Consider the following 12,500-nt stretch of genomic DNA (forward strand, 5'->3'; position numbering starts at 1 on the left):
ATATATATATATATATAAATAAAACACACACAATCATATATATTCAGAGCCAAATTGTGCTTGTGTAAATGCATGTAGTACACACACACACACACACACACTGAAAGAGAAGCATGAGTGACAAACACTAGCAATAATACTGACCCTATTGTGGTACTCCACAGTCACTTCATGCCATTTGCCATCACTTACACCACCATCAATTTCTGCCTTCACGGATGTTTTGTTAGCACCAAGAGAGAAGGAAAACTGCACTTGGCTATTTACTATCTCCAGAGCAATGAAATCATGCTCGTCATTGAATCGGCTGTTGTAGAAGAGTAAACCATTCTTTTCCAAAGTGGTGAAACTGAAATGAAACAAAAATGGTTTACATATAAAAATAAATATACATGTTTGTTTTTTGTAGTGCAAAAATATAAAACTACTCAATACAACTTTGTAGTAAGAAGTGTTTAGAGTCTGTTATATATATATATATAAATTCAATAATAGGATGAATTCTTTTACAAGAATTTATTTAGTAGCTAGCGTGAAAAAAACCTCATAAGGGAAAAAAACCTCATAAGGGAAAAAAACCCAACATTTATTCCCAAAATATATATTTATTTATATAAGGGCATTACTATACAATAATGCCTCACGCTATGAGGGACTCTAAGGTCAGACTACCATAAAAAATGGTAAAAATGTGTTTTTTATGGTAGTCTGACCTTAGAGTCACTCATAGCGAGAGGCATTAATATATATATATATATATATATATATAAATATATATATATATACACACACACACATTGCGGTGTACATAAACAAATGATTCTCTAAACAAACAAATTGAATAACAAATGGTTTTTTCCCAAAAGAAAATTAAAGTCACATTACAAGCTGTAATTCAATCAATGAATTGCAAGCAGACTATGAGCATGTAGAAGTGATAAGGAACTCATTTGCTTAATGAGGTGAAATTTGAGCAACAAAACCACAAAAAGACTCCGCAGGTGTATAAGTGCTGGGACAACATATACACACAGCATGAGTAAACTATGCATGCATATAAGTGATTGGGATTTTGTGTACCAATGGTTTATTAGCAACCATGTATGCATTTCATTCGTGTAACTTTCAAATTTTCAAAAAAGAAGAGATAGTTATGATCGAAAGGCCTTCGGCCATAGGTCTGCTCAATAAGGGTTGACAAGGGGCTAAACAACAACAGCCCATATATCCCTAAAAGCAAATGAATAAATAGATAAATAAAATCACTGGTGTTTTGTTTTCTTATGAAATATATTGCTGTTGTTTAGTCTCAGGTCATATGATCAAAAGAATTCCAACCATAGCCATCATGTCTTTATCCTATGTGCAAGGAACCCAAAATCACATTATCCAATATGTCATTTTTAAAAAATATGGTCAGGTACAATTTGAGGGAGAACTGGCTGCTGCTTCCAGCAGATGGAGTGATCCGGTAGAGGTCCCTTTCTCATTGATTTAATAAATATATGGTGGAAGTTTATAACATGAATTTAAGGTGACTACTCACTTTATCATCCCTACACATATTCTTAATTTACGACAGCCAAATTTCAGAGTTATCTCCCCCCCTCTCTCTCCCACTCTCTATCTCAAACACACACACACACACATACTTCCACAGTCATCCACTGGTCAATAAAAATGTATGCCTGTATCAATAGATGATGTTTTTAATACTTGGAGATGTTTGTGAAGAGGAAGTTGCTTCCGTTGGTGAGTGAACAGTTCATAGCAACACTGACTGGCAAGAAACGTCTCATATTATCGATTGGTCTCTAGATTGATTTTGAGACACAGACCACACACACACATACACATGCACATACACACACAAACAAAACAAATATGGGAGTGTTGTCATTGGAAACAATGGACAGTAATAATTAGGCTTTACTACAGGGAGCAGAAAGAAAAAAGAATTGTTTGAAAAATATTAGCTTCAAGTATTGATGCAAATGATTAAGGAATGTACAGTAGAATGTCTCCCGGTACTGTTGTTGTTGTTATTGTTGTTTGTAATGTTTTTGTAAGCATGTTTTCTGTTATTGTTACACACTGATGCTTGTTTTATAAAGGTTTTACTGTTGTTTTATTATTGGTGTAGTAGTAAAATATTAGAGAGAATATTAGTTTGTAAAGGCAAATAGCTTTTCAGTGTATCAATACCATTGGGTAGTGATAGAGGCATTGGTGAAAAGAGGAAATGTTGATGTTATTGTTGTGAATGTTTACAATTGTATTTGTCATAACTGATTATAGTTCTTGATGCAAATGATGACAAGTAAATGATGGTAGTTCAGAGCTGATCATGTAGATAAAATATATCCCAACCATAAGCTCCTTTATTTATAACAAACTCTCTCTCTCTCTCTTGCTTTTTTTTTTTTTTTTTTTTTTGTAAATGCTTGAATCTAGAAAATCCTGAGATATGATCAACAAAGTTAATCCCTAAGGGATTGTGAACTTGCAAATTTATTTATAAATCATCATCTGCAACCACCAAATTCTTGGAATACAGATGGCTCTTCCAAGGTGTCTGGGGATTTTTAACTGTCAGTTAGGACCTTCTATCTTTACTGATATCACAGACAATGCAAGTGGTTTCCCATGGCCTGTGCGCACACGTGTGTGCGTGTGTGCAAGCAAGAGAAAGAAGAATGGCAGAGATGACCTCAGCAAGATTTCAACTTAGCATGCAGAGAGCTGGAATAACTATAATGGCTACTGTATTAAAAGGTTGTAAAGGTTTACTGAACTGTTAGCTCTGCAAGCAAAAATGGACTTCTGCCTCTATACAAATGTCATCTAGTGTATATAAAATCTGTGGTGTATGGCAGTGAAATATGGGGATATAAGCAAAGAAGAACTAAAATGGCTAAAAAAAATGAACTGAATAAGATTCTTTAGATATACAATATTGATTTAAGAGAAAGATTGATCATATGTGAGTAGAGAAAGCTACTAGGATTCAGCTATGTATTGGAGAAAGCACTGGTATGGAGAGATCATCATCATCATCATCATCATCATCATCATCATCATCATCATCGTTTAATGTCCACTTTCCATGCTAGCATGGGTTGGACGATTTGACTGAGGACTGGTGAAACCAGATGGCTACACCAGGCTCCAATCTGATTTGGCAGAGTTTCTACAGCTGGATGCCCTTCCTAACACCAACCACTCAGAGAGTGTAGTAGGTGCTTTTACGTGTCACCCGCACGAAGGCCAGTCAGGCGGTACTGGCAACGGCCACGTGAAATGATGGTACAAGCTAGGCATGTAAAATGTAAGCTGATAGTATAATAAGGAGATTAAAAAACATTTGGAATGAAGTCAGAATTGATAGAAAATGAACAAACATATTGTAAACCCGTGCCAGCATAGAAAATGGATATTTAACTCTTTAGCATTCAGATTACTCTGTCAAATGTAATGCTTATGTAATAAAATTGTTTTGAATTAATCATGCATTATCTCATAGCTTTGAGATTTTGAAGATGTGACTGTTTTTAGGATGACATTGTAGATAGTTGTGAAATGCTCAGTTAGGTCAGTTTGAACAATAAAACAGGTAGAATGTTTTGGTCAGATATGGCTGGTTTAAATGCTAAAGGGTAAACAAAAAACAAATGATGACAATAATAATATTTTCTATTAAAATTTTGGGTGATGGGGGCTAATCTATTACATTGCGCCCCCCCCCCAGTGCTTAACTGTTACTTACTGAATTTCTTGACCCCAAAAGGATGAAAGACAAAGTCGACTTCGGCAAAATCTGAACTCAGAACGTGCAGACAGACAAAATACCACTAAGCATTTTACCCAGTGTGCTAATTATTCTGCCAGCTTGCCACCTTAAATAATGACAATAATAATAATGGCATTTGGATAGGTGGGTTTATCTTTACTAAGTACAACAAAGCTGGATCAAGATATGTTAAAAAAAAGAAAAGACAATGAAAATGTACTATATTTACTTGACTCTATGATTGTGAAGTTAAGGCAACTGTAACATTTTGTACCTAAAAACCATTGGTATGTTTTATTCTCTTGTCTTTTTTCTACAATCAAGTATAATGCTAACTACCCCCCCCTCCACTTCAGTCTTTGAATCTGATTTCTTTAATATTAAATTTCTCATGTTATATGAGTAAATACAATAATATACAATAATTGCTATTGTTGCTGACATTGAGGCCCTGGATAGACCTGACTGAGTGGACCTATAATCAAAAGCACTATAACTATGACCATGCTATCCTTTTTCCCATTGGCTCAGTCCTCTGGCTTGGCAGCCCTTATCAAACCATCACACCCATGCCAGCATGGAAAACACATATTAAATTATGATGATATTAAATTTCTTATGTCATATGAGTAAATACAATAATATAGTTTAATATAATATAATTTAATATAATATAATATAATATAATAATATAATTTATCTAAGACTAAATTATCTATGTATTATTTTTTTTTCAAAGACAATAGGGCATGATTTTTAAGGAGATTTAATTGTTATTTCTAGCAGTTTGAGCAACCTTGTAGAAATTACATTATTGACTCAATAACTTCCCTATCCAGGAGCCTACTGGCTTGATAGAACCCCCACCCTCATTGATTCATTAGTCATGCTTTCATTGGTGACATCATAGCTCAATAACAAGAGTGTTCATAAAGATCATCATAGTTTCCCTTTTTATGTTTTCATAATATCAGCTCTTTTAAAATATTAATTTCACACAATATTAAGTTTCAGAAACAATATATTTTAAAAGATTTCAGTCTTTCAAAAGAATTTAAAGGATGTGTGATTAAGGAGCTGTACTGTTTACTGCCAAGTCTTAGGTTCACAACTTGCTATAACTTTTGGTTGTGTACTTAGAGCTAAAACACTTTGCTCCACAATAGATGGTGGATTTAATTATGGTGTTAGATTATTAACTGATAAATCTTGAGTTCGAATCTACTGTATATCTTTCATTGTGTATTCAGATACTATGCTTAATTCTATATACACTCTGTTTATCTGTTTTTGAAAGACACATATAGCCCTGCATGTCACAGGAGGTAATACAAAGAGTTAGCAACAAGAAGAGCATCTGGTCATAAAATACTGCCTTGAAAAAGGAGTATGATTAGAAGTGTCCTCAAGGCCAACCAGACTTTAGTAGGTGAAAGGGCCTAAAAATATTTGTTGATTTTTGTATTTAATTGGACATATCTGTGCCCACCGAGTTGTACCAGATCATTCGTCACCCACTGTAGAACATTGGGGGATTTATTTGTCATTTATTTAATTAACCACAGCTAACCACTGGCCCTTTTAAGACCTCTCAGGATTTAACAAACATGCAATGTTTTCTTTTTCTTTTATTGTTTTTCTTTACCTTAATCTTCTCAGATCAGTCTCTTAAGCTAAACAGTCATTAGAGTATCAGTCAAAATGCTTTGTGTTCTAAGCCAAATCCCATCATGGTCAACTTTACCTTTCATCTTTCTTGGTATAATAAATAGAAGTATCACTCTAGGGTGACAGACTAGCAGAATCATTAAAGCATTATTGAGAAGCTTTTGTTTTTTGTATTCTGAGTTCAAATTCTACTGGAATCAGTTTGGTTGGTAGACTTAATTCCTTGCCCAGTTTAATATCATGACCTCGTCTTTGGATAACTTTAGCAGGGCCACTCAAATTGTAAGTATTTAGATCAAGTCTCTAGTTTAAGTATATCCACTCTCTCCCTCCCATCCAGTCTCAAAGACTTTGAAAAGATATCAGGAGTACTATCATTTTTTTCTACCTGAAAAAAGAAAGAAACCAAGAGTAAAAATAATAAAATAAATAAATAAATGAAACAGAATCTAGGGAGAAACATTTGCTCTTTGTTTCTTCTCATACAACTGGATAGGCCCAAAATATCACATTGCTCTATTCCACATTGCAAACAAATTTATCTTAATTAATGAGATTCCAGTGCCTTCAGTTTAAAAACCAAATATGCTTCATCTTGTGGACATCATTTGTAACTTCTTAATAGTAAATTTCATCAAATTAAACTGATGGCTCATTTTATCTTCAAGGCACTGCCTTGAAGGGTTTAGTCAAACAAATCAACTTCAGTACTTTTGTTTTCAAGCCTGATACTTATTCTATTGGCCTTGTTTTGCTGAACTGTTAGGTTATAGGGATGTAAATAAACTATGAGCAGTTGTCGAGTGGTGGTGAAGGACAAAGGGACAAAGACACACAAAGATAGATAGATACATACATACATGCATGTTTGAGTGTGTGTATGTGTGTGCGTGTGTGTGTGTGTGCATATATATGTATGTATGTATATATATATATATATATATATATATATATATATATATAAGCATACACATATATAATGAGCTTTTTCCAGTTTCCATCTACCAAATCCACTCACAGGGCTTTGGTTGAAGATACTTACCCAAAGTGCCATGCACTGAAATTGAACCCTGAACCATGTGGCTGGGAAGTGATCTTTTTACCATGCTTGTACCTATTTTAAAGCCATCTATAAAATTCAACTTCACCTATTTATTTATTTATTAGTTATAAATTTACTGCTGGATGCCTTCCATAAATAACTTGACCATTCATTATTAATATACAATATGGATACATATCACAGGGTATTTAAATCCATGATTATCTTTAGTGGAGAGCTGATCCTTTAAATATACTGCTACAACTTAAATAAAATTAAATAAAACATTGATATTGATATATTACTGTCCACAAATAATATATTGAAAAATCGAATCATCTTAACATTGTTGAACAAACACTGGTTAATTAAAACCCTTTTAACTTCACTTATAAAAACCTCATTTGTAATGAAAATAATGCAACATTATATATTGTTGCTGTTCTTCAATGTATACGTGTATGTGTATGTGTGTGTGTAAATGAGAGAGGGAGAAAGAGAGAAAGAAATGTATTTATGTGATTATTTTGAGTGTGTGTATTTATATATATATATATGCATACATACACACATGCATGTATATGTATATACCTACATACAAACATGTATACATACACAAATATGTATGTATGTATATAAATATATATAAATATATATATATATATCATCATAAATATAAGGGATTAGCAATTGAGTTGCTTCTCCAACATACTGAAAATTCAGAAACAGCAGTCAAAGAACTACTGATTCTAAACTACAAATTTTTCTCTAAAACGGATGGCGATATTTCTTGTATATATATATATATATATATATATATATACACACACACACACACACACACATATATATATATATGGGGAGAATTCACACAAAAAAAACAACAGACGAAGACAGGTGGTGTAGAAAACAAACAGATGTATTAGTATAACGCTTGGGAATTGAAAAAGTCTTTAACGTTTCGAGCCTACGCTCTTCCACAGAAAGGAACACAGAAAGAAACAAGGAGAGAAAAAAAAATGCTTGTAGTGGTTAGCAATCTATCATGGCATACATACAAACATATATACACACATACATGTATATAAGAGGGGGCACCCAAAAGAAATCAGAATTTTGCAATATTCATTTAGTTTTACGTGTTTACACTTTTATTGCCTTCAAAGTATTCTCCATTTGAAGCAATGCATCGTTCCAGACACATATTCCACTGTTCAAAGTAGTTCTGGAACTCTTGCAAAGTGATGCCTTTTAATGCCTCTGTCATTTTTTTTCTTCACCTCTTCCATATCTGCAAATTCCGTAGTACCAGCATTTGTCACCAGTGATGACCTTTTAAAACTTCCAACTGTTCTTTCAGTTCACAACATGCATTCAGTCATGACTGCTTTTGATCTTCTCTGAGCAAGTGAGGCACAAATTTTGCTGCAACTCTTTTCATTTGCAATTTCTCACTCAAACTTCATTGGGAGGAGCTCCAGGATACATCAGTTATATCAACAAGTTCATCAATTTTTTAGATTAGCTTATATAAGCTACACACACACATACACAAATACATACATATATTATGTGTGGGCATGCATACATATGTGCATGTATTTATATGTAATGAGTATTCTATACAAGACTATATTTCAAGCGTTATTTGAAAACAATTACAAGGTTGTTGTTATGAGAGAATTTGCAGAGTTAACAACTGCAGAATTGTGTAGTTGGATTACAGTTAACTTTGGCCTCATCAAAACCCTGAATACTTTCTCACTGAGATCAGTTTATATAATTACATCTGTTATCCAAAATAAATCATGTGATGATGATGATGGTGGTAAATATTTAGGTTATCCTAAAGAAAATTGTTTAAAAGCAAGGGTATAAATTTACTTCTTATATAAAAGTAATGTATATCGTTTATGTTATGTTATGTAATTCTTCACATGTGAGCACACATGCATGTGTGTGTGTATGTTATGTGTGCATTCATGTATACACACACATGTCATATGCATATAGAGTTACATCCACAGAGAAAAAAAAAACATGTTTTCGCTTTATGTATAAATATTGAGGTTTTATTTTTTATCATAGACACAAAAACCCCCCAAATTTTGAGGGGATGTGCATAGTCAGTTTAATCCAGTGAGTGTAAACTATTTTTTGCCTATGGACCCATTTGATTCCTATTTTACTCTACTGGACCTCCACATTCATTCAATGTATATAAAAAAAATCTTACTGTATTTTTATGATTGAATATTATTAGGAATTGTATAAAAAATTTTTAATCTTTTATGTATTGTATAAGTGTAAGCAACTTATGGCACATAAATTTCAACAAGAAAATCTTATATGGACTCACAAGGGCCATACGGACCCTGGTTAAGAACCATTGATCTAATTAATCACAGGACTTCACTGGTACTTATTTTATTGTCAGTGGAAGGGTGAAAATCTATTAGACTTCAGTGAAATTTCAAATCACAACATAAGGGGACATGAATAAACAGCAAAAGGCATTTGTCTGATGCTCTACTGATATGTTTATATATAATAATAGAATATATCTTCAAATACTTAATGACATCTACTAAATACATGTGAACATGCATTCACACACACACATAAATACACACACATCAGATCAATACTGTGATTTGAACTTGGAAACTCTTGGTTTCCAAACATAAAATGTGGTAACTGGTATTTTGTTGCATCAGTAAAAATCCGATCAAAAATTTTCACGGAATTTTTGGAATCTGGTGAAAACAACTTGTAATGTGATGATGTCAAAAAAAAATCTAACCAATGACACTCAACAACTACACATCCTACTCTTTGAACGATGTTATCAAAAATTCTAACAAATCCAAAATTCTTTTTTCTTTGTCATTGTCATCATCATATGTCTATGTTCTATGCAGGCAAAAGTTGAATACTTTCACAGGATCAGATGGGCCCAAAGACCGCATCATGCTCCAGTGTTTGTTTGGCATGGTTTCCATGACTGGATACCCTTCCTAATGACAATCACTTAAGTGTACCATCAGCACTTGTAAGGTTACCAAGCAGCTTGCAAGATTATGACCCTCGAGTGGGGAGGGAGACTTTATACTGGGAAGATAAGGAGAGAGGTGAGGCATGTGAGAAAGGGCTAGAGTAGAAAGGATTTCTTACTGTAGAGGGGCAGTACAACCACCTGCATTTTAGAAGAGAGGGTGGAGTGGGAAGTTGGAAAGTGATATAAGTGGTAATGAAGTGTCAGAGTGTACCTTGAAGGTGCAAGGTGGGTAGGAACAGGTGGAGCAAAGGTACCAAGAAAGAGTGTATGGGTAGAGGAATAGAAATGATGCAGAGCAGTGGAATAGAAATGATGATACAGTATATGTGGAGGTAAAAGGGAGACAGCCTGGTGGTTAGGTTGCAGGGGTGGGTGAGGAAGAGAGGCAGGTGCAGAGTATGAGAGATTGAAACATGTGGAGGTAGGAGAGAAGAGGTACTTTGATGGCAAAGTAGGAGTGGGCGGGGTCATCAATGAAAATATGGATAGAGATCAGTATCAAAGGACAACAATGGAGAACAAATGAAAATTGTTGATTGAAAATAAATCAAACTTTGCTTATGTTAATCACAGCTTATAAAAAATGTAGCAAACAGCTTGCAGAGGAACAGAGTTAGACAGAGGTGGGAACTTACTTGATCAGTGAGCAACAAGTTGATGAGATAAAAGCTATTGACAGGTAAAAACTACAGAAGCAAACAGTCATAAGCAACAAAGCATGAATGCAAATGAAATTCTTTCTCTAACAGATACTACCAATCAACAAGGCCATCACAACTTTTCTCTTCTGAACCTGTTTCAAAAACATGGCTATCAGCAAAATATAAGAAATGCTACATAAGCTAACCACTCCAGTATATCAATATTCATCACCACACAGAAAAATTCCTACATGATATTGTAAAATGAACTCTGTCTTTTGAATCTCTGTTTTTTTTCTTTCTAAAGTAACAATAGATATGTGATGAAGAACAGACTTCAACTTTTATTCATTTCATCACCATATTGTCACACACACAAAGAAAATAGTTTCCAAATTAAGAAAAGGTTAAAGAAAAATTAATATTCAAAAGAGCACACCAGCCAGTAAGAAAGGCAATTTCTAAAACAATATAAATTAACAGTAATGGCTAAATATATATTCATTGAAGATCTAGTGACCACCATCATCACTTTAATGTAAGTTTGTTTGTAACAGTAGTGCAGGGTCAGTACAGAGTGCCAGCAACAGGCCCAGACTTTGGGGCGACAACAAGAAACTTGATTCTTTTGTAAAGTCTTAGCAGGTCATGTCACTGTCACATACGTTACCTAGTTACCATACTCAGATATACACACACACACACTCAAACACACACACACACACACACACACACACACACCACACACACACACACACACACACATCACACACACACATTTATAATGAATAGCTAACAGTACAACGAAAAATATATATTACAATAAATGTCAGTAAGTGTTCATGTGTTGGTGTAGGTGTTAAACGTGTTATGTGGTGTTGTGAAATATCTACCATGTGGAAAGAGAAAGAGAGCAACAAGTGCATAGATAAAGAAACGCACATGTGTGCATGAACAAACATATGCACACACACACAATACAGCATTTTTTTAATATCTTTAAACATACAAAATACACACAAAAGTTTGCACAAAGGCACAAGAATTATTAAATGAGTATCATGCATCCACAATACACAGGTAGACACATCACACACACACCATGTGCAAGAAGACATATATAAATGTCATACTTTCACACACACACACACACACACACACACACACACACACACACACACACACACACACACATATCTATGATGGGTGGCTCCTGGTACTTCAACCAGCATATATGATGTTAAAAATCAAAGCCTAATAATTGAAATAGGATATATATAGCATACATCGCATGAATTCTCTTTCTACCTGTCTCTCATAAAAATGAAAAATATATTAAAATCTGTTTTGTTATTCACATTCAGTTTTGCATGCCTTGAATTCATACAGGGAACACTATTGTTTGCATATACGTATGTGAGCATATGTGTGTAGAAGTGTGGATGCACATACATTTAAATGTATGCGTAAAATAATAGTTGTTCAACATTATTTAGGCTAATAATTATTTAGCCATAATTTGGAGGAAGGATTAAAGCCCACCAGAAACTTAAAATCTCAGAATATATTCAACCCAATCCCCATCATGAAACTTCACTGCTTTCTGTTAATCTTACTGTCATTTCACATTAGAACAATACCAAATGTCAAGATGACTTGAAAATGACAGACAATTTAAACACTAGAAGTACTCATGGCTTCGTTTTTCTACAAGGACTTAATAAAAAGTTGGTTATTTATGCAAGGACAATCAAACATGAATAAAACATCATCTTTATCCATATAAAAATCAATGCAATACCAGCGATACTGCACAATCTACTTTTGTTTTATACTATTTGCCTTTCATCCTTCAGTAATTGAATATTGGATTGATGTAACCAACAATATTTGAGACATATTATCATTATTTGTTTTTATTCTTTCTTTTGCAGGCTTTACACAATCTCCTACTGGACTATTACCTGTGGTCTGGGGCAAGAGAAAGTGATAGGAAGTTGTTCCAGCTACCTGCATAACGGGTACCAAGAAACCCCACATTATTTACATGAAGAAACGTGTTTTGTACATATGATTTGATGCTGGATATATATGAAGGCATATAAAGCTTTAAATTCAAATTTGATAGAGAATGCCTATTTTTAAGGTATGTCACATTCATTTTCAAGTAATCCTGTAATTCATATTTACATATGAAGGGCTATTTTTAGCATATGTACAGAGCAGGTTAATATTAATTTTTGAATTTCCTGGAAAGTCAGTTCTCCTGAGATGTTTCTTACATATTTTTCTTACCATATC

General features: G+C 33.8%; 1 protein-coding gene across 5 annotated transcripts in view; it reads right to left on the minus strand.

Annotated features, from left to right (window-relative positions):
- Positions 1–12,500, minus strand: part of LOC106877480 (cadherin EGF LAG seven-pass G-type receptor 2) — a 301,895-nt gene that overhangs the window by 105,759 nt on the left and 183,636 nt on the right. For all 5 annotated transcript variants that reach the window (XM_014926392.2, XM_014926391.2, XM_014926390.2 and 2 more), the window contains exon 6: positions 145–349. In XM_014926392.2, coding sequence (XP_014781878.1) covers positions 145–349 — 205 coding nt within the window. The remainder of the gene's footprint in view (positions 1–144; positions 350–12,500) is intronic.

This window comes from Octopus bimaculoides, chromosome 11, assembly GCF_001194135.2.
Source record: "Octopus bimaculoides isolate UCB-OBI-ISO-001 chromosome 11, ASM119413v2, whole genome shotgun sequence".
NCBI lineage: Eukaryota > Metazoa > Mollusca > Cephalopoda > Octopoda > Octopodidae > Octopus > Octopus bimaculoides.